This window comes from Sorex fumeus, unplaced genomic scaffold (genome assembly GCF_029834395.1).
Source record: "Sorex fumeus unplaced genomic scaffold, SorFum_2.1 ptg000044l, whole genome shotgun sequence".
Lineage (NCBI taxonomy): Eukaryota > Metazoa > Chordata > Mammalia > Eulipotyphla > Soricidae > Sorex > Sorex fumeus.
The window spans coordinates 65215978-65239827 of NW_026606101.1; the positions used below are offsets into that span (position 1 = coordinate 65215978).

General features: G+C 47.8%; 1 protein-coding gene across 2 annotated transcripts in view; it reads left to right on the plus strand.

Moving 5' to 3' along the window:
• Positions 1 to 23850, plus strand: part of EPHB1 (EPH receptor B1) — a 397511-nt gene that overhangs the window by 274313 nt on the left and 99348 nt on the right. For both annotated transcript variants that reach the window (XM_056121704.1, XM_056121703.1), the window contains one exon: positions 8147 to 8482. In XM_056121704.1, coding sequence (XP_055977679.1) covers positions 8147 to 8482 — 336 coding nt within the window. The remainder of the gene's footprint in view (positions 1 to 8146; positions 8483 to 23850) is intronic.

Genomic DNA, 23850 nt, shown 5'->3' on the forward strand with positions numbered 1-23850 from the left:
ACCAGCCCTGTTGCTTGTGGTGGTAATTGGCACTCTTCTTAGGATCCTCAGAAGCTGCCCCACTGCCAACCTTTGTGAAGATTCTGCCACTTACCAGGGTGAGAGGTGGCAGATGAGAAAGGTCCTCTCCAAGGTTCTGAATCAACCAGACACACACACAAGCCTTTCTATTGGTCAATGGTTGTTCTTGTCTAGTCTCTGCCAGGGAATTCTATATCAAGTGTGAGAATGGTGAAAGAGAGATTCAAGGCTCAAATATGGGTGTGTTGGAGCTATACATGGCAACTATAGAGAATAAGAGTATTTTGTTTTGAGATAGTTTCCAAATAAAAAAACACACCTTAACATGACTCTTTGTGTTCATTTGGCAATGCTACTACCTCATGGCACTGAAAACTGCCCCCCTTAGACTTATGTTACTCTCCAGAAGATTAATTTGGTTCCAGGCACATGTTGCTGCATAATCTCTCTCCACCTGCACAGTTCCCATTCCCAAGTCAACTTCATCTCCTGCTCCTATTTTTGTAAGGTATCAATCACTTTTTCCTTTTCTTCAGAATTCACTCAGATGATGGTTCTCTTACGTATCATGGTGTACAGTGGGTAAAGAGATATCCTGAAGGAACAATTATTATTGATATCCAATCCTGGGCCACGCTTCCTGGTCTTCAGACCACACTCCCTATCTGGCTGTCATTTTCTGGTCTCTGTAACCACATTTTTTGTATTGAATCACCATGAGATATATAGTTAGAAAGTTGCTCATGATTGGGTTTCAATCAAACAATGTTTCAATACCCATCCCTCCACCAGTGTATATTTTCCACCACTGATGTCCCCAGTATCCTTCCCACTACCCCACCACCTAGCCTGACTCTATGGCAAGCACTTTTCTTCTTTATTTTTATATTTTGGGGCTTTATGGTATGCAGTACAAATAATGAGAGTCTATTAAGTTTGGCCTTTATCCACTTTCAGCTTGCATCTCCCATCCAGAACAATCACTTCCAACCATCATTGTCATAGTGATCCCTTCTCTATCCCAACTCTCTTCTCCTCTGCACTTGAGACAGGTTTCCAACCATGGACTAATCCTCCTGGACCTTGTTTCTACTGTCTTGGGTATTAGTCTCATACTATTTTTTTCTTTTTGATCTCACAAATGAGTGCAATTATTCTAAGTTTGTCCCTCTCTTTCTGACTCATTTCACTCAGCATGATACTCTCTATCTACACACATTTATAAGCAAATTTCATAACTTTTTCCTAACAACTGTATAGCATTCCATTGTGCAGATGTACCATAGTTTCTTTAATCAGTTGTCTGTTCTTGGGCACTTGGGTTGTTTCCAGATTCTGGCTATTGTGAACAGTGCTGTAATGAACATAGAAGTAAGTGCTAATGGCATTTCTGCTGTGTGTTTTGGCCCCCCAGGATATATTCCTAGAAGTGCTATTGCTGGGTCATAAGGAAGTGCTCAGTTTCTAGAATTTTGAGAAATGTCCATATTTTTTTCTAAAAAGGCTAGACCAGTCAGTATTCCCACCAACAATGAATAAGAGTCCCTTTCTCCCTGCATTTATGCCAGCACTGGTTGTACTTGTTCTTTTTGATGTGTGCCAATGTAACCACCTCTTATTCTTCAGTCCAACTGAATTGTGCTATAATTTCCCAAACAACTATCTTGACTCCTCAGCCATGAGAACATTATTCCTTTGCATTCTCTTGACTCTTAATATTTACGAGTCTCAGGTAACAGTGTCCTTCCTGGCTCCATAATTTTTTCTTGCTTCTATCTTCTAGAAGAAGGTAGAGCCATGGACACAGTTTGCAAATGATATGGGACAGGAAAAGGCAGAACAAGCTATACTATACACCATATCAAAGCTGTCTCATCCTGGGAGACCAGGAATTAGATGTTCAGGGGTGCATAGAGGTCAGAACAGGATGTAAAAATGAGCTGGGTCCATCTTAAAGACAGGCTCATGTCCAACACTAAGTTCTAGCCTTCCCTGAGTGTTCTTATAGTGGGTAAGTGGTCTAGAGAGTGGATACTGGGACGGACAACCTCTGGGATGCTTCTCTCCAATACAGCTCCAGTCTCTGTTCAGAAACCCGCAGGCACCATCTTTGTCTGATTGCTCTGTTCTCTATTGTCCTTTACTTAAAGGTAAAAGGCAAGGTAAAGGCCCTCCCGTTGATCGTCGATTTGCTCGAGTGGGCCCAGTAACGTCTCCATTGGAGACTTTGTTGTTACTGTGTTTGGCATATCGAATACTCTCAGTAGCTTGCCGGGCTCTCTGAAAGGGGCGGAGGAATCGAACTTGGGTCGGCCATGTTGGCCGCTTGTAAGGCGAACGCCCTACCCGCTGTGCTATCGCTCCAGCCTTGTCCTTTACTTATACTCTATAATTGTTTCTGTCCACATCACTTGCTTTTATCTAAATCTGCATGTTTCCACAACTCCTACTATTCCATGGGTGGGGTGGGGTCTTACCTCACTAACAAATACCTTAGTTCCCCCATATCATGGGCCATAATCTCCAGTCATTAGAATTTCCCCAGTGTCCCTCACAGAGCTGGATAGAGTCTCTGCTTAAGCAGAGTGGCTGAATTAGATCAGTCTTATTAGATGAGTGGGCCAGGATTCCAGGAAGACCAGTTGAAACAAAACTTACAGTGACAGTAGCTGGCACTTATGGAGTTACAGTGTCTGGTAGCCACACAGTGAAACTGCACACTCATCTCATAAAGTCCTTAAACAACCAATTTTTGAGATGAGAAAATCAAGGCTGAGAAGTTGACCTTTTCAAGGTTTTCATTTGTCTGAGATATTTTAAACTTACTATCTCTAGTTGATTGATTTTAGGGGATTATGAACTACTCAGAGATTCTAAAAAAAATCATGTGTTCTCAGATACATGTTAATTTGTCCAGGGGAAAGCTGTTTTGCTCCTGTTAGATTCTTTATAAGGTTGTGCACACAGTGGTGAGGACCCATGTCTCTGAAAATCAGTGCCATCATGGGGACTTCCCAGGAGGGCTTTGCGTCACTGGAATGACTGTCTCTTAGCTCTCTCCCTGGAAGGTGGGGTTCCAGTATACACCTCTTGGGTGCATCAAGACATAGCAGAAGCTACCTAAATGGCACAATTTGAGACTCATACTTAAATTCTGGATCAAGGAGGTTGGCCTCATTAAGGTTCCTGATAAAGAAAGTGGCTTTGGAGCCTTACCTGTCTTCACCAAATTTCCCACTGAATTACTAAGGAGTTTTCTTATTTACAGCTTAATGAATACAAATGTGCTCACCCACTCTCTCTCACCCACCCTGACTGGCCCACATCTTGTGGAGAAGTGGGAGATTCTATTTCCATATGACAACATTTGGACCATCATTTGACTTTCACAGGATATTTTCTATTTGACCCTTGAAGTCTCTGGTGCTAGACACACAGGCTGAGCCAGCCCCCCAGCATGCCCCAGAGACCCCCAGAGTCCTCTTCACATCCTTCAGAATGCACTGTGCCCTTCCTGCCCAAACGGGAATCACAGCTCAGCAAATCTTCTACCCTTTCCAAGATCTGAGTCTCCCAATTCCTTTAACAGGATGTTTTCCTCTGTAGTCTGTAGTCTCCAAAATGCCTGTTAACATGAAATTAAGTAGAACAAGAGCAGGAGACAAGGAGACAAGGAGAACTTGGCTCTGGGCCCTGCCATGCTTTTCTGGGGTTTTGGTCAATGGGGATGGTGGAGTTTTCTTTTCCCTTTATCCACCTTCTCAACTTCTTGTTCCAGGGAATAAGTTTGGGTGTTTTGATGGGCTCCTCCTTAGGAATGTTTTTAGGAGCCCTGGCCAAGTTCAGACACTGTCAGTGCTGCATAGGGCAGTAGTCTTTGTACCTTCCTCTGGGAAGGAGTTTTGAGACCAAACTCACTGTAGTCCTCAGGATGATGGCACAGATACCTGAGACCAGCATGGTTTTAGCAGCTCAGATTCTGTTCCCCACTTATCTGGCCTGGACCAAGCCCCATGGGGAAAGTTTCTGACAGGAGACCTGTTGGAAGATAATCTGAGCCTGGGTGATTTTGCAGGGTTTTTGTTTGTTTGTTTGTTTCTGGCTTTTTGGGTCACCTGGCGATGCACAGGGGTTATTCCTGGCTTTGCACTCAGAAATTACTCCTGCCAGTACTTGGGGGACCATGTGGGATGCTAGGAATCAAACTCATGTTGGCCGCGTGTAAGGCAAATGCCCTACCCACTGTGCTATCACTCTAGCCCCTGTTTTTGCAGTTTATGCTACTGTTTATTTTGTTTGTTTTTTTGTTTGGGGGCCATCCTCGGTGGTACTCAGGACTTACTCCTGGCTATGCACTCAGGGATAACTCATGGCAGGGCTTGAAGGAATCAAATGTGGGTCGGCCATGTGTCCTACTCACTATACTCTCACTCTGGTCTTGGGCCACAGGGTCTTCTCTGAAGCAATCTCAGTTCATATTGCCACCTTCCTGTCATTTTTCTCTTCCCAGAAGAGAAGCTCTGCACTCATCCGACCTGTCTGTCATGCCTTTGCTTGTCTTCCCTGTGCTGGCCCAAGTGAGAGTGTTTGGTAAAGACATGAACTAGTGAATCCCCATTGTGTGTGAGCTGCGTGTGGGCTGCCTCCTCACACAGAGCCTGTGAGCCCAGACTCTGTGCTGGGCCCCAAGATTGCAGGTCAGTAAGGAGGGCAGGAGGAACACTCACGGCTCCTTCCTACTCTCCTGCCTTTCTACTTCACTCTTCAGAGAGGGTCACTCTAATGTATTTGCTCGTGCATCAGATGGAAGGATCCGGAATTCTGCAACTCCTGACTCAACCGCCTCTCCCCTGATAGGTACCCATGTATGCTTACAAAGCACCAATAGGTGGGAAAGGGCAGTGGTATCTTCCTAAGAAGGTTGTTTCTAGATCAACATGAGCACTTCTCTGAAGAATTTTTGTAGTGGGAAGAACATGGGTAGACAGGGACCAGCTACCAGAGACACCACTTAAGAGGGATGGGATCGTATTCACAAACCAGCTCTTCATCTCCCCAAAACTTCTACTTCTCAGAGTTGCAAGATAGGAAGTCACTGCTCCACTGCTTTGTGCCAGGTCAAATCTACCCCAGGGCAGCTTGCATAAGTGGATGATTTCCACTATGCTAAGCCGACATCCAGGCAGAAAAGAACATCACAATGCCAATATGGAATCTGGGAAGCAGACTAGAAATGGGCTGTGGATGCTGAGAGGGGGTGGACGTGGTGGGGGCTGTTAGTAGAATAGGGATAGGTCTTGAAGGATGAGCAAAAACTTGTCAAGAAGAGAGAGGGAAAGAATTCCAGCAGAGGGGAGAGTATTGTGTCGAGGCCAGTGTAGAGAGAGCTTAGTGTGTGCAGACAATCCCTTGACTGCCCACTGATGACTAGAGAGGAACAGCTTCATAACTACGTGGGCACTCAAAAGGAGGAGAAATTTTTGGAAAACTGGAGTTTGAACAGATAAATGCTTTAATCTCTTATGTTCTAGAACTTACACTCTGTCTGAAGAGAATGAAAGGGAGGGATACAAGGCCAGGTTGGTGACTTCATTGGTTCTATGTCAGCCATAGAACCAAGGACATTGAGAGGAAGATTATTGTCAAAGGACAGAGAGATAGAGCTGACATAGTGTGTGGGACAAGGTCACAGAAGATGTGACTCCTAAGGGCTGGCTGGTGACAACACAAGAAACCCAGAGCATTCGGACTGGATTGTGTTCTCTGGAACCATAAAGTAGCACAAAGAGAAGCAGGCCTGTTAGAGAAGCAAAAGATATCCATGCAGGGAGAGAGGGTGAGCACCACAGCCAGGACATGTGTGACTCCACTTCTACAAAGCTTGGCCCAAGAGAGCAAAGCAGCGTGTACGATGCACACAAATACCAAGGAGTGGTGAGTGGTGTGGGCAACAAAATCGTTCAGTTTATATGGAGAAGGTGGAGTCATGAGAGCAGCTCAAGTTAAATGACAAAAGGAAGGAGGTCACTGAGGGAGACATGGTGGGAGGTCACTCTCCAGGACACCTCCAGACCCATGGCAGTTCTGCACATGAACCTCTAAGTGAGCCCAGAGTGCAGAAAAATAGCGAGGCTGAAGGCTTTACCCTGGCCTTAGCTGCGAAAGGGCCCCGTGTGGTTAGATTCATTCTGAGTATGAGAAACAGTGGCCTGTGGCTGAGGTCAGGCTGTCGCTGTGAAAATGAGACATGCAGGAGTGGTGTTGACCAGTGGGAGCAAGTGGGCTGAGTCTCATCAGTCTGAGCAAACAGGCAGAAGCCAGACAGCACTGACCAGACTGCACATTAATGAAGAACTGAGCCAGGGGAGACCGCCCGGCCCAGCCCAGCCCACCTAGGGCGGAAACACCCACTCGCCTATGACTAGGTGGGTGCTGGTGTGACCAGCAGAGGCTGTTTAGGCTGTTTCTCCAAGGGCAGATGGGCGGGGACTTCTGGAACAGTCTTCGAAAGACTCAGGTAAAAATGCTTCTGGCTCCTGCCCTATCACCCTGCGTGAGAGTGGAGTTTTTCTCAGGCCTAATGGGCATTAGATGCTCTCATACTGATTCTTCTTTCATGTAATAATAGAATCCAGCTTAATATTTGCTTTCTGCTCTGGCTGCTGGCTATTGACTGATTCAACACAGAATCCTTCCCTGGTGCCCTCCGACCTCGTTGTTATTCCCTCATTTTGTGCGTTGGCATTTGATTCCTGTCTCTTGCATGAGCCACTTTACACATGTTCCTGTTCAGCTGGTGACAGTCACGTGCATGAGCTCCGAATGCTGTGCTTTGGTGGCTGCTGCTTTTGGGGACCCACTGTTTAGAAGGGGGACTTTTGGGTAGGGTTCATTTCCATCAGTTAGACACTGAGGACATATGCAAAGCTTAGCTTTGGGACCTTAAGCTGAGACCTCTCCTGTTCTGTGGCAGGAGATTCTCCCAAGTTAATCTCGAAATGCCCAGCACTGTGGCTGTTAATCTGACAACATTTGGCCCTCCTGCTAGGTACTAGGCTTTCTACCAGGCATCTCAACCTTTGCCAGAACATGAACAAAACCACAAACAAGAGCTTGCCTAGAGGGGAGAGGCTTCCCTCTTTCAGTTCCAGTGCGCTTGTATAAGAGCCTGTACAAATCTCCTGTTATCCACAAACAGATCTAACCACCAGCATTTGGATGACCACGTCAGTGTAAAGTCAGCTTGGACACAACTTTTCCCTTAGGAAAATAGAGTTGGATTCACTAGCCAGCAACATAGTGCTCATAGCTAAGATGGTGAGCTTTAGAATCAGGCTGGTATAAATGTATCATGGTTCAGTCCTTACAGCTAGCACCATCAAGAGCCAGTTCCTATTCACAACTTTTCCTTTTTTGTACAAGAGAACTAATAATTACATATTCCTTGTTGGGTTCTTGGGAGAGATAGTAAGTACATGCATATGAGGCTAACATAGTGTCTGGAACATGCCTGTACAATGCTCTTTTAATAACATTGGGTCAATAATAGTGGCTGCACCCAACTTTGCTTCTTGTCTTTGAGCATCAAAGCTATGTAGTGTGAATATTTACCTACATAGGTGTCCTATCAGACTTTCCTATAAAGAAACAGCTCTCTATCACATAAATACTACCCAAACAGAAAATTACATATTTTTTAAGGATGCCAGGAAATATTAGGACTTTAGATGGAACACCCAACCCTTGAGTTCTACAAGGAATAATGGAAGAGGTGAGGAATCCAGTAAGTGTCCAATGGAGTCCATATACTTTATGGCGAGGCTGACTGGAGGTCACAGCTTGGTCTTGAGAACAAAATTCTGGAGCCAGGTCAAGAGCCTGCATCCGCTTCCTCCTTGGCATACAAGATTGAGGGAGAACCCCAGTGGAAACTATGGAGGGGAATTTGGGGAAAGATTAGATCTGCTGCCTCCATTTCTTCTCAGGAAAGGTTGGAACATGGGAATTTGGGGTGAGAGTTGAGGGTGGGGGGAAGATGCAGATATGGGACAGGAGTAGGGCTGGACCAAAGGTAGACCCAGGAGCCTCTGCGCAGCCTTACCAGGCCCTTCTTTATCTCCTACAGGTGTGCCCTCAGGTCCCCGCAACGTCATATCTATTGTCAACGAAACTTCCATCATTCTGGAGTGGCACCCTCCTCGGGAGACAGGGGGGCGGGACGACGTGACCTACAATATCATCTGTAAAAAGTGCCGGGCAGACCGTAGGAGCTGCTCCCGCTGTGACGACAATGTGGAGTTTGTGCCCAGGCAGCTGGGCCTGACTGAGTGCCGCGTGTCCATCAGCAGCCTGTGGGCCCACACCCCCTACACCTTCGACATCCAGGCTGTCAATGGGGTCTCCAGCAAGAGTCCCTTCCCGCCACAACATGTCTCTGTGAACATCACCACGAACCAAGCCGGTAAGTCTGGCGGCGTCTTTGCTGCCCTATCTGTATGGCTGGCCTTCTGGCCACCTCGGCAGGCACCAAGCAGTGGGCACACCCCTCCTACTGCTTTGGCCGCTGCTTCTTCCCACTTGTGCAGGTGGCAGGCAATAGGATATTTGTCACCGAGAAGCAGACATGGTGAATGGTGATTCACCTCTGACAGTGATCTTGAGTCTGAGGGATTTTCTTGTGTTCAGCACAAAAGCAAAGCTGTATGTCCAGGCCGGGGTAGAAACCAGTACTGTGGATTCACCTGGGGTCAACATATTGCCTTGGAAAGATGGATGGATAGGCAGATGGATGGTTGGGTGGATGGACAGCTAGATGGATGGCAGGGTGGGAACACTGTGAGCTTAGAAACACAAGAGCTGCTTTAATAGAAAGCCCAATGAAAGAAACTTCTCAGACGTCATGTGATAAAGTCAGTCTTGCCTTCATAGATTAGTTTTCAATTAAACCTGTGTAATTTGAGTGCAGTCTTCTCTCTAGCCTGCTCAGATGAATGCTGCCCTGTTCTTTTTTTTTTTTCCTTTAATACACCTAACTACTTGTTCAGACTCATTCTAGAATGGGGCACAGATATTTTCGGGCACCTGAGAATGTTGCATCATACTTGCTGCTAGAAATTTATGCTCCCTGGCTCTCCTGTAGCCAAATAGACTTTATTTTTTATTTATTTATTTTTTTCCCTTTATTTTATTTTATTTTTTTTTACAGTTGTAAATTTACAATTTTTTGTGCTTTGGTTTCAATTATACAATGATCAGATACCCATCCCTCCACCAGTGCCCATTTTCCACCACCATGGATAATATCCCTCCCACCCCATCCCCCCCATCCCCCCTGTCTCTGTGGCAGACTTTATTTTTATTTTATTTTTCACTTATTTATTTATTAAAATTTTCAATGAATCACTGTGAGATACAGTTACAGACTTACACACTTTCATGCTTATATTTCAGTCATACAATGATCGAGTACCCATCCCTCCATCAATGCCCATTCTCCACCCCATCCCCCCAACCCTCCCCCTGCCTCTGTGACAGGCACATTCTCCTTTACTCTATCTCCTTTCAGGTGTTATGGTTTGCAATACAGGTATTAAGTGGCCATCATGTTTGGTCTATAGTCTACTTTCAGCAGGCCTCTCCCATCCCGAGAGGTCCCTCCAGCACCCTTTACTTGGTGGTCCCTTCCCTGTTCTAGTGACTGCAGAGAGTCACTCCTAGGAGCTAGCTCGTTCCTGTGGCATGTACAGATCAGAACACGTTGCTCTCTCTTCCCCTTATTTCTCTTACTCTTTTGACCTTTTCTCTTTATTACTTTTTCACACTTCTTACAATAACTCCTTTCTTTTTTTATGTCCATTTAGCCCATCCATTCATGCACTCACTCAGTGGTTTATTTATTCACTCGTTAGGAAGAGACAGTTCCTTAGCATCTAGCTGTGGAGGAGGAACTGTGAGAGCCACAGTGACCCTAGGACATCATTGTTCCTCTCAGGAGACTCATTAACTGGAGAATTTGAGGGACTCGGACCTGCTGTGCAAAGCCGCAAGATGGTGCAGCCACAGCATCGTAAGCTGGACACAGGCGGTTGCTCTGAGGGAGGTACAGAGCAGCAGAGAGCACAGCCCAGGAGGGGATGGTGCCTGCAGAGAGGAGGGGAGCAGTGAGCCAATGATCATATTTAGAGTTCAAGAATTTTCTCCATCAGCCCATCCTATAAAGATGGCTTGTGAGCGAGATGGAGGAGCCTGGCATCTCCCTTTGGTCTCCCTCCGTGGGGCTTCCTCTCTGGCCTCCTCTGTCTCTCTCCATCCTCCTCGACTCCTCCTCCCCGTCCTCAGGCACATTCTGCCTCTTTTCATAGCAGGCATCTTTGGTGGCAGATGATTCTTGGGTTTAAGCTGTCAGAACTGAGCAGAAAAAAAAAGTGTCGTCGGCGAGCGTGGCTGTCCAGATGGCTGTGTTGTGGCTGTGAGCGTGTGTGTGTTCATGTGTGCATGTTTGTATGTAAGTGTGTGGTCACGTGTTTATGTGCACATGTGCGTGGTGAGAAAATGAGAGTAGAAGTGGAGAAGCCTCCAGCTGGTGACCACAGCCCCAGCGCCACAGAGACGAAGGTTGTGACAGTCTGTTGGAGCCATGGAGAGGGGAATGAGACTTTCTGTATTATGTTGATCAATGTAACATGGGCAGCCTTTGTTAGCAGTATTTCCCTTGGAGAGTTGCAGGCAGAAAACTGGCTGAAATATTTAAGTGTCCCAGCTTCTGGGAATAGTCATCCTGCCAGGCTGGCATGTTGGGCTGGGCTTGGATATCTTTTCTCTCTCTCTAAGCATGTGCGAACAAACCTGCCACTTAGACGGGGTTGCTTTCATTCCTGCCCCTCCCTATTCCTGCCTTGCTATTCCCGAACCTGCCCATCTGCTTGTCTTGCTAGATGCACCTTGGAGGTCTGTGGTGGGGCTGAGCCTTCAGGCTCCTGTGAGGGACCCCAGACTCCTAGACTCTGAGATAGTCATTTTGAGCCTCCACCACTTGCTGCTCCAAGAACACAGTGCTCATGCCCTTTTTCTGCCCCAATCAGCCTTCCTCTGCCCTGTCTTTGTGGTTCCAGCCTCGTTCCTACCTGCCGATCTGATTTTTCTTTGGCAAGTCTGGGTGTCAGAAAGTTTGTTTGGAGAGAACAGTGCCACCATTTCTTTATAATAATGGGAAACAGATACCGTGGTAACCCATGTTTTCTACTCTGAGGGCTGTGGGGCTCCTGGGAGCATGAAGTTACAGCACTGCTTTTGTGAATCCATATGGGAATTAAGTTATCTTCAACCCTCTAATAATTTTTTTATATGAGAACTTTGAAAGATAAATTAGAGCCTCTACCTCTATAGGAACAGCTTTTAAACATGCACAGAAGCTCCCCAGATTACAGGAATCCATGGGTGTCTTGAAGATGCTAATGGCTCAGACCCATTGTGGGATTGGGCAGATCTACCAAGGTCTCATCAATAAGGTGAGGGATATTTCACCCCCTCCTAGGACACCCTTGGGTTTTTCCTCTACCTGGCCTATCTCTTTTTCCTGACCTCAGGCATGATGTCAGCCCTGGGTGGGTATGGGGTCTCTGCTCACTGTGGTGCTGATCTTTGAGCCATGATAGGTAAAGGTAGCTACTTACTATGGCTCTGAACCATAGTAAATAATTGGCTCAGAGCCATCCTGATTTGCTCACCAAGATGGTGAATGAGCATGCAGTGGAGTCTATTCCTTCTCTGGGAGTGGTTAAGTGGGTCCTGAGTGAGGACAGATGAGAAGTTATTATCATGCAACCCCTCATGTCAGTATTTCTTTTAGATTTATGAAGCATTTTGAAATGCATGGGTTCCTTTCATCCTTGTTGTCCCCCTGTGACCAGGGTCTCAGTTTTTTCCTTTTTCGAGAGTCAGGAGTATATAGGATTAGAGAGTGACCAGCAGGAAGTCCCTCCTGGGTTCTGTATTCCTGTTTCCTGCCTCCCTTGGTGGACAGTCCCTCTGGGCTTCCTTTCATAATCAGCAAACAGTCAAGGTGATTACAAGCAGTCAATTCTACCCTGCTAAGGAGAGGTGACCTCAGTGTCCCCTCCCCAGGTACCTTCCCACTGCTTCTCTGACACTGGATGTGGAAGGCTCTGGATTGTGATGAGGTTGGTGTATGTGTTCCCAGCTGAATTGGAGACTGACAGTGATCACAGGAGAGACCCTGTGAGGGTCTGTAAGGGTCACAGAAGAGGAAGATTTAGACAATTTGGCTGCCAAATGATTTTGAACTTGTGGCTCTGAAATATCCAACTAGATTCTGGGTGCACAACAACCCTGGTCTGGGCTGGCCCACCTTTGTTCAGGAGCTGTGGATTGTATATGAGTTTGTACACAGATCCTACAGCAAATACAGGACTATCACCTTCTTCTTTCTGGAGCCACATGAATACCACATCTGCTGCTCTCAGGAGCCCCGTGGGGACAGATGGTTCATTGTAGCTGACTCTGGCATTCAGTGAAAGGGTTAGAGTTGGTCTTAACCATCCGAGAGGGTCATCCCAAATCTTCTCTAGACCCTGATGCTTTTCCCCTGGAAGGTGACTGAGGGGGAAGGTCTGGAATCGTATTTTGGTACATGAGACCCACAGTAGATACAGTTCTCTCCTTCGGGGCAAGCGGGACTAGAGGTATTATCTTGAATCTTCAGTGCTGAGATTCAGAAAATGCATGTCCTGAGTGGCCCCCAGCCATGCATATATTCACTACCACCCAGGATCTTGGACCACCTGGGCATAGGGTCCTCCCAGTCCAGCAGCAGTAGCAGAGAATCACTGTTTTTGAGCTCCTCCAATGGGCATTACCCCAACCAAAATTTTTGCAAAGAGGAGTGGGGGGCGAGGAGGAGGTCAGATAGTTGAAGAAACCACATCAGCTTTAGAAATTTACTCAGCTCCTCACAGCAGCAAAGGATGTTTGGGGGTTTCAAATTCAAGTTTGTAGCCATTCTATCCTCCAACTGATCAAAAATCACATTATGGTGAGCTGTGTAAGTCGTAAGATCTCTCTAAGCCATTGCCATATAGCTGGGCCACTTTAACTGTCAGAAAAATGTCCATCATCTTTGGCCCAGGTTGGTCATGAATTATGCAGGCTCCGATTCACGTGAGGTCCTCAGGGATTCAGGCTTGCACTGAATACAGCTGCCTGGAGTTTAAAATAGACCAGAACTCTCTCTTTTCCAGTGGCCAAGAGATCTGCAGAGAGGCTGTTATTGCCACTAACTCTTGCAGTCACTCTCTGGCACCTGGCCCCAGATTCAGACTGATGGCCAGATCATCTGGCTGTCACTGAGCATTAAAGTGAGTGACAAACTTTACTGCCCTTTTCTGCTAACTAGATTCAGAATGTTGGACTTGGGGCCGGGGACCTCAGAGGAAAGCTTGGGAAAAACGAAATAACACCCAGCGGACCAGCACAGCTCTAAAATCAACTAGTAACAAGATAAAGTAAAGTTAGTGAATCTGGGGCTATTTAAGGCCGAGAGAACAAACCCAGCAGCTCATGAGGTCCGGCAGGTGATGGAGAGGAGCAAAGCTGGGCAGACGGGAGGTACCCGGGATGGGGAAGGGAATGGTGGGGACCACAGGCTGGGGTGGGGAGGGATTGGGGGCAGCACATGGTACCACTCCAGGTGTCACCAGGTCTTATAAGCTGAATGTCTAGAGTTGAGTTGTTGAAAGCCATTTAGAGTATTGTAAAGCAATTGGAGAGGCAGAAACATCCAGTTCTACATTTGGTGTCTTGGCTGTGCTCTGCAGCCTCTGGATTTGAGGGTCATTCTGAGTTCTGAGGCCTAAGACTGAACACCCCAATTTCTTTCCTGACCTCTTAGCTCACCCTGATGAAGTTACACAGGGTGTGCCCTGTTGTGGATCCCTCAGGTGACTCGTTCCTGTAAGTCTATTGGATGACCATTGTCTCTTCTTCCCTGTTGTGCAATGGAAGCAAAGACATTTCTTCCTAATGCTGTTGTGACAAGATGGCCAATGAAAACTCACCTTAGGATCCATGCAAGAGGCAGGGAGACTCTAATCATTACTAACGACACATCGCATGCTGAGTATGTTCTTTCAGAAGGTTTCCTTCCAAACAACCTGGCCTCTTTGTCTGGGACCAATGCCATTTGGATCAGATAAGTGGCAGATACTGCGATATCCATTATTCCAGGAGAGGGTAGCCCCAAGAAAGACCAGAACAAAACCTGTGTCCCACTAAGGTGAAGATGCAGGCAGTGGTGGGGTCAGGGCATACCCCTGCCACAGACCCTGATGTCTCCTGCGAGTGGCATGAACTGCTCCGGGGAGCTTGTCTGTCTTTCTTCAGTCTATATTTGGAAAAACAACCCTTTAGCCCTGACTTTCAGGATGCCATCAGCAGTATTTCTATTTGACATTTATATTATACTCAGTTCATGTGTGGCCTGCTGGGCCAATTGCATGAGGAATGCTAACAGATTCGCCAGACTCACAGCATCGACACAATCCATTACTTCATTTGTTTAAAAAATACTACACTACTTGTCTTAATAGTCAAGCACCCCTATAATTTGTCCATTTTAAGGCATTTTTGAAGTTCCTACACAATTAAAGTCACTTAGAGGCACTACTTTTCCCACAAAAGAATTACCTAGCCCCCCAATTCCTCTGAATACATCACCTAATTTGCATTATTCCTTGGTTAAATATAGTATTTGCATGCATAAAGAATAATCTTTGAATATGAAAAGGAATTTTATGATATTGCAATATATTGAGCTCTTTGGAGGAAAGATATTATGTAAATCTCAAAATTAAATATTAAAACAATATTACAGTGCTGCCTGTAAAAATTTAGAGAGCTAAGATCCATATGCTGAAATTAGTTCATTTTTAAGGACTGAGGTCTCATTGGAAATTAGCAGGCAAAATTTGCTCCGGAGCAGAGAAAAGATTGAGTCAGAACTTTAAAAAGACTGGAACGACTTTAAAGAAAACTTTCCCTGAAGTTAATAAAGAAAAGTTAAGTACAAACTTGAGTAAATGAAATTTTCACTGTTCTTAATTCAATTTCGGAGTTCATTTTATTGCTTTTCTCTCACTGTTAATTCTAAAAGGACTGTTTATATTGTTCCTTGAGCTCTCTGACATTCAGAAGGGGCTTCTGTCTGGCCTCCAGAAGGTGCCAGCCATTTGTAGGAAGTGGTGTTTTACTTGCTGAGTCAAGCAGGTAGCACCAAGTCTCAACTCATAAAGACCTATTGGCCTCTTGGCAACCTCGGGTTCTTTACTACCTGGCTAACTATGAAGATGTCTCCTCAGGGTACAAGAGCTTCAGGAGGAAGGGCCAACACACACGAGGCACAAAGAAACTTGCTAAGAGTTTGCTTTTCCATATGGTCCTCATACACGAGCCACACCATTAGTGTTTGGTCAGCCTCCTAGGCCAGAGTCTAGCCTGCTAGGCCCCAGGTGGCCAGTTGACTCCCCCAGCTCAAGCCAGCTCGGCAGGTGCCTTCCTCATCTGAGGTGACTAGAGAGAAGACTCAAGGGAGCCCTGATTTCCTCCTGGGAAGAAGGACAGTGAGGGGAACCCCAGAGGAACCCCCAGCTAACCTGGGCACTCAGCATCGAGCAGAGCCCAACACAAGGAGGCGGAGGTGGTGACTGGTTAGCTCCCAGCCCTTCCCCTGGGATAATGTGTTTATTTCTCCAGCACAGACTTTGTGACTGGCTTCCCTGGGACTGGCTCATTGGTTCTGATTTCAGAGCCTCGCAGAGCTTGGACTTCCCTGACAAATATTTACCAAGGTCTTCGGCGTGTAAACATGCTCCATGCACCAGGAACACAGGTGTAGAGCAGAGTCCCGGCACTGGGGAGCTCAGGTTCCAGTTCACAGCCCTGACTTGGTGCCAGTGGCCCAGAAAATTCCCCTTGAGTGGGGAAGCCCATACCTGGGGCTCTCGGTGTGACAACCTGCCGAGGCACCAAAGCTCAGTCCCCAAAGATTCTGTTGCAAGCCCACTGTTGCCCTACAGCAATGTTATCTGGTGTTGCTGAGGACACTTGCTGAGGACACTTGCGCTCCCGAGCAGTGTTCATGCGATCTTGGCTGTCCATTGACAAGCCAATTGGGGCTTCTCCTGGGCTGGTCTCAGCTGCTGGGTCACTGCAGAAACCCTCCCTGCTCCTGGTCCTGAGCCAATGATGTCATCAATCGTGGGAAGAATCTGAGCTTGAGACCTGGGGAGATGGCTCAGGGATAGTGGTGCAGGCCCTGCATGTATGAACCCCCAATTCACTCCCTGGTACCATATATGCCTCCTGAGCACCTCGAGGGTGGCCTTGGGGATCCCCGGCACTGCTAGGAACAGGCAGCTTCACATTGCTGGGCTGAGCATTGAGCTTCTAGTCCTGTTGGTTGAGTATCACTGGGAGTGACCTCCAGGTGCCCTGAGCACTACTTGGGAGAGCCTTCCCTCCCCAGCCCCCGGTAGCTGAGACAAGCCCACTTTATATTGCTAAGAGGATGAAGACAGAGCCCCATAGGACCCTGAGTTCTATCTGTTCATTTTGCTCTGTCATAAATGGGTCACCCCAATGCCTGATTTGTGAAATAAAAATGGGGTTGTTGGAGTCAGACTCCAGTGTACTTCTTTCCCTGCTCAGTGCCCAGGCGAGACTGTGGCAGCTCATTATAATAGGACACTCTAGCGGTGTCACTCTGTGTCCCTGGCAAGGAGGAGGGTGGGATAGTGAGGTGTCCCCTCCATGTTTTCCCTGCAAATCAGCTCCATGAGCAACTGTCACCTCTGGGAGTGTGTGCCCTGTGTCCATCTTACAGACACTTGTCCTGCATGCCCAGTGGGGTATCTGAAGTGCTGCATTCTGTTCATTGAACGGATCCAGAAACCCTTCAGTCATGTGTGAACGAATGCCTGCATCCATCTTACCCTGATACCAGGCACATGGTAGAGCTCAAACCCTCCCTGTGGTCTGCAGTCTGCACTCTCATCCTGTTCCAGCTTCCTGGGCCAGTACTGAAATGGAATAGAGCCCCTTTGTCTTCCTGGATGTGACTGAGAGTCAGGGCTTCCAGGAGGTACCGCCTTCCCCCAAATCTAGCCCCCCTGGGCACTGCTTCGCTCTGCCCTGCTGCCCCCTCCTGCCCGGGCAGGCCCAGCTGCTTGTACCAGCTCCACGGGGGTGGAGAGGGGATGGCGCTCCGCCATGGCGGTCTGTCCACCTGCGCAGTTCCCTGCCTATCATTTTCACAGTGCCGTGGCGTTAAACAGGCAGGAGCACCAGGGGTGTTTGAATGCAGCAATTAACAAAACAGTAATCAAGCTAAGTGTTTAATTTCAGAAAATTAACATCTTCTCTGAGCGGATGTGAAAGATGAGGGAAAAAGGCACATTCAGTGTTCTGGGTAAATAAAGGCAACTCTGGCCGCAAACAGTTTTCCGTGTAAGGGAGTCCCTATGCCAGTGCTCCCCACCCCAGGCCCTGGTCTGTTTCCTTCAACACTTCAAGTCGGGGGAACACACTGGCTATGGGGTTGAGCCCTAGAATTTCAAAGTGTGTATTTCTTTCCTGTTCTGTGATGTTATGGCACGAGAGATGCTGTCTCTACAGAGAGGTCTGGAGAACCAAGGTCAATTCACAGGCCTTTGAGGCTCATAACCCCTTGCAAGTCCTGGCATATGTGTGGGTGTTTGACCCTTCCCGGGACTGGGTCGATTATCAGGACCCCATGAGCATTTTTGGGTTCCTCGTGTGTGTACTGTTTCTCCTGACGGACTGAGAGGTCCCACAAGGAAAGAGCAGGTCTCTCTCCTCGGGCAACCCCTGCATATTACATGGCGGCCTCGCTCTGGAGTCTCCTGGCTGGTCTTCCACAGAGGTCCCAGCTGGTCCCATATCCTAGTGGGTTTGCATGTGGGGTCCTGTGAGGTGGTGGCCTCCAGAATGCAGAGTGGACATGGGATGGACACAAGGCTTCCTGTGGCTGTGGGCTCATGTAATGTCCTGGAAGGGAAAAGGCCCTGGACAAAGGCCTGGGAGGGTTATGATGGGAGCAGGGATGGGGGGTTTATGGGGCTCAGCAGAGGAACAGATCCCTGGAGCCAGTGCAAGTGCCCCCTGTGGGTGAAAAGAGGAACTGTCAAGTCCATCTCTCCGGGTCTCCAATAGTGTCTTAGCTATTATCACAGGCAGGTGAAGCAGAGAACAAAGAAACCAAAGGAGAAGCATGCGTCATGGTTTGCTGATATGCAGAAGGAATCTGGGGAACGTCCAGGACAGGCATCAAGGGGATATGGAACTTTGCACATTTGTGATGGGGGGATCTTGAGGTGGTATTTATGCCAATTGAATAATCATATTCCAATCTTCTCTGTGAGTTGGGAGATAAGCTTGGTGGTTAAGATAGAAAGCTATGGAATTCTGGGGCTGAACTTTTGAAAAGGCTGGAAAATGTGTGACCATGCCATTGCATAGTTTGGCAGATGGAACAACCAAATTTAGGAGCTGCAGAAAGAGCGGAGGGCTAGCTGGCTGGCTCCTGGCTATCTTGCAGTGCACTTCCACTCCATGTTTTCATGTTTTGTGGCTTTAAGTTAATGAAGGAGTGGATTGTGGGTCCAAATGAGAGTTACTGGTTGTATCCTGTGAAAGCATAAAGGCAGCTCAGGCCTGAGGGAATGGGGAGTATCATCAATTACAGCATTGTTGATCTGGATAATGAAGGTGCCAAATAATAAGGGAGGGTGCTCATGTATGGGGCAGGAAGTGGTGATCAGCCTCGAGAATTGCAGGGCCTGGTCTGAGTATATTTCCAGGAGACAGACCTTCAGTTGGGGGCTTTGAAAATAGAGCCCCTTCAACTGAGGTCAAAGCTGACATGAATGGGATGGTGGGAGAGAACTGAGGGGTTCCAGGAACTGAGACAGGACGTGGAGGTCCTCTGCTGGCGGGCCAGGCTGGATAGAGGAGCAGGAGAGAGGCGTATTGTTGATGATTCAGGATGCTGCTCAGCAGGCATCGTTGGCGACCCCAAGGTCTTCAGGGGGACAGTCCAGACCAACTGCAAGCAGTGGAGATGGTGAGGAATGGTGAGGAAGAGATGATGGGTATGGCTGACCTCAACATGTACCAGGAGAAAAGGGGTAAATTAGTGCCTGCTGGAGAGGGGGAGAAGGGCTTGCCATGGGAGGAGGCAGCGAGTGCTGAGTGGCCTCCCTTTTGGAGGCCCAGGACGGGGTTGTCTGAGTGGAGGGAAGAAGCTGATGAGTGTCAGGAGCCTAGAACTGGGTGGTATAGAGGGGTATCAAGAGGGACTCTCATCTGGGTGCTTCAGGGCATAGAGACAAAGTGCTCCAAACCTGACCATGTCCCTGGGTACAGTACTCATGTCCTGTGGATCGGGTGGCAGGGGAAGCAACCTGAGATTGCGTGGTGGGTCCCCCATTTGAGGTGAGTCCCCTGTATGATTGTAGAGGTGAGAGCTGTGGCATTCTGGACCCTGCGTGTCTAGTGAATGACCATCTTCAAGCTACTTGCAGAGGTTGACAGGTCTGGGGGGTGGTGGAGTTGAGTCCTGCACCCCAACTTACCCCCTGCATGCTGGTGGGTCATCTTCACAGCTGCTGGAGTGCCTGCTGGTACAACCCTAGTGATGAATGCCTCCCATAGTATTCCTGCCAGCCCCCGCTGTCCCAGGCCTCATTGCAGACTCTGCTGTCCTATCAGCTAAGGTCCTTGTCTGGTGGCTCACTGGTCGTAGACCCTGCCATGGTGCCTCCAGCCCCTGCATACACCATCTGCGTGGAGAGTGGGTTCAGAGGTCAGTAGTGGTGTGAACTTGATTTGAGGTCCCCTGCAAGGACTCCAGGTTCATGAGAGTGGTGAGGGTAGGGTGGACAGGTCTGGCTGTTTCCTCCCCTGCTCTAGCTGTTGTGGGCCCAGGAAAGAATTTCCCTGTTACCCTTGGTATTCGTGTCCATCAGTAATCAAAGTCGCCAGAAAATGGAATATTCTTGGGGGTGCTTTCAGAGATTGACGCTCTGATGGCTGGAAACGGTGGTGGTGGTGGTGGGGGTATTGTCTTTCTCAAATTTGAGTGTACATCAGAACCAGACCTTTATGGAAGCTCTGAAACCCAAATCGCTGCCTCCTCATCCCCCCCACCCCCAGCTTTGATTCAGTAGCTTGGGGTGAGGCTCAGGATCCTCTTTTTCTTTGGTGGTGCAAGGGATCACATTCAGGGTGTCAAATATGCAAGCCACAGCTTGGCCCAAGATGCTCTTATGTCTGACCAGTTCCAGGGTGAAGCTGATCCAGGAGCACATTTTTTTTTTTTTATTATTCTTGATGTTGCCAATCTCACTTATGTGAGGAGTAACATTAAAAATTGGAATTTTTAAAAATATTTATTTATTGAATCACTGTGGAAAAAATTACAAAGCTTTCAGGTTTAAGTCTTGGTAATGCAATGATCAAACACGATTCCCTTCACCAGTACTTATTTTTCACCACCAAGAACCCCAATATACACCCCCACCCCTCCTTATGCCTTTGAGGCAGATGAATTCTACTTAACTCTCTGTCTACTTTGATTATATTCATTATTTCGACAAAAGAGGCACCATTATTGTTTAGAGTTTACACCCAACAGTCAGAACTGCTGAAAAGGCATTGTGAAATAATTTGTTTTCTACAGCTGGTTATGAGAACCATATGATGTCTGCGGCCTCTATTGTGGCCACACGATTTTGGATTTCTGATATTTTACTTATTAAGTCTGGAGGGATTTCTGCCAAAAGCCAGATAATTATGAGATTGGTGTCTGTGGCTCTGGAGCCATGGCCGTGCTGGAGAGCCGCTCGTGGGGGGCAACTCATGACCTCAGTAGGTCGTGATGGATGAGCCAGGAACACCCCCCTTCCCATGAGGTTTCAGTTGCCCCGTCACTTCCAGCTCATACCTGGCTTTCCAATAAGCTCTGAGGCAGCCACCATCTTGCTGCCCAGGGGGAAAAAGGCGGAAGGAAGCGACACCCCTTCCCTCCTGGGGAGGCATGGTATCGTGGATCAAGGCATAGTCCATTCACTTTTCTGCCACAAGCTGTCGGGCTCTGCATTAAGTCCTTATGCCTCTGGAGCCATGGCTGTACCGGAGAGCCGCTCGTGGGGGGCAGCTCGTGACCTCAGCAGGGCATGCCAGGAGCACATTTAGAGAATTAGGGGATAACCCTAAATAAAGACCCCCCCACACACATACACACACACACATTAGAGCTAAAATCAGTAACAAGGGGCACTGCTATAAATCTACATCCTGGGAGCAACTCCTAAACTGAGCTGTCACCCACGCTGCCCCCGGGCTTGGAACTCCTAGTGGGTCATCAGGGAAGAAGGGGCAGGGGGCTGCTCGACCAGAAACCCTCATTTTCTTCCCACTTATACTTCACTAAGCCCGGGATGAGCCTCCCTGCCAAGCTCCTACAGGTCCACCAAGCCAACAAGCCACTGGGAAATCTCTGTCCCCAACTGTAGGGAAAAGAGGGAAATTCATAGGGGGGTGTCAAGGTCATCTCAAGGCAGAACTCGAGCCAAGGCAAAGCTGCCAGTGTCCACAATAGGAAAAAACAATTAGAAAAATAATTAATTCTGCTTTTGTATTCCTAGCCAGTCTCCAAGCTAATTGCTTATTTGTTTAATCTACTTTGACCAGAAGCGTTACTGCACCGAAAATATTTAATGAGTCAGGCTTCCTAATGTAAAATGCAAGCGTATTGTGCAGTGAGACGGGTTTTCATCAACAGAGGGAGGACCTGTTATCTCAGCAGTACCTTTTCAACAAAGTCACCTCCTGGCAGAGAATCTTGGAGGAAACAGATCTTTCAACCCATTCACATTTACTTGCATATTATATTGTATGCAAATTGCTCTTTGTCCTTAGAGTCCTTCGCTGATGTTTACATATAGATTTGGGAGGCCTGTGGGAAGGGTGCTTGCCTTGCATGTGGCTGGCCCAGGTTCAATCCCTGTCACTGCAAACGTTCCCTCAAGCCCCTTTAGCAGTGATCTCTGAGCACAGAGCTGGGAGTAACTTTGAGCACCACAAGTTATGGCCCAAAGCCAAAACAATAATGATATAAAATACAGATTTGGGGCCCCACTTCAAACTCCAACACACATATCCCCTGCCATCACCACTGTGGCCAGGTCTTGACCCGCCAGTCTGGTTAGCCTGTATTGCTGCAATGACCCCTGGGGTTCCTTGTGCAGTTGTGTGGGAGACCATAATAATATCCCCCAAACAAAAAACTGTGGATTTTGGGGTTCCCCTGCTAGGTTCTGTTTCATGCCTCCACCCCAGCTCCTCATGCTCAGCCTCAGGACCTAGGCCTCTTGCCCCTCAATCTGAGACTTGTGGGGGCTTCTGAGGCTGCCAGCATCTTTGGATCCCTCTCTGTAAACTCTGTTTCCAGTTCCAGGCCACTGTGACTCTCACATTTGAGTCACTCCCAGTGTCTCTGTCTTGTTCAGTTGGGGAGTTAAGCTGCAAAGAAAAGTTTGGACTGAGGAGAGACCATAATTTCAGGAGAGGAGAGAAAAGCACCATTTGGGTATCATTTCACATGTAGCGTCCAGGTGAGCCAGGAGGCCCCAGCCCCCGTAGGAGCTCTACTATCCCTGCTCTGCTGGGACAGTCTTCTTGTCCTCCTCCACCTTCTTCCTCAGAGGCAGGAGGGTTCACAGCCCTGCCTCATCACCTCTCACCCATTTCTCTGTTGAATGTCACCCTGCAAATTAGGCTCAACACCTCTATTTTCTGTCCCCTCTTATTTCTGATGATTTTAGAAAAGGGAAGAAAGCTTCATTGCAGGCAAGCAGGGCAGGCTCTCTGGGGACCTCTGCTGAGTGTGAAAACAGTGGGAAGAGGATCAAAGCAGCTCCTGTGCCCCACAAGTTTATTCAGTTGATATGGGGCCAAGGTGAGTTCCCAAAAGCCAAGACACAGGGTACTATCAGTCTCCGCCTCAGGGGGTTATTGAAGTGGGAGATTGAGCAGGAGGAGGGGAAGGACATTGGTGGATGTGGTCTAGGACAATGAAAGCTGGACTCTGAGTGCTTATTTTGTGTCTGGGAACTCTGGTGGGTTAGGGAGAGAAGTGACCAGAGGCCCTACAAGGCCAAGATCCCAAAGCTGAAGTTCTACAGGTAAGTGGGACAATTGGATACCACATTAACTCCAGAAGGAATTGGAACATTCTCCAGTTGGAAACACTGAAGATTTGAGGACATTAGAGGAGCAGGAGTACTCAAGCTTCGAAAGATAAAACGAGTTGTAGAATATGTAGTTTGACGTGAAAAGGCCCTGAGGTGGAGCAGTCTCGGGCAGAATTCAGGGGGAGGAAATCTGGATAACTGGAACACGAGGAAGTAGGGTTAAAGCCAAGGGAATGTTCATGACTTCTTTGGCTGAGTTACACCATTGCAAGGGTGAGAAATGGCTCATCCCCCCAGTTACAAAGTCTCCTGCCCTCATGGACAAGGCACCCCAACATTTAGTTCCTAGGTTGTATCCCAGATAAATTTCAGGTCATCAGGAGATGCCTCAGGGAAATCATCTTTCTTCTAGAGCAACTACCACACCAACTCCGCAGGGAACCCCACTGCTTCTCCCCACCTCAACCCAAGTCCTTATTACCCATCACGTCCACTCTAGCTTGGCCTGTACATTCATTCATCTCTTCACGAAATTCATCAAATA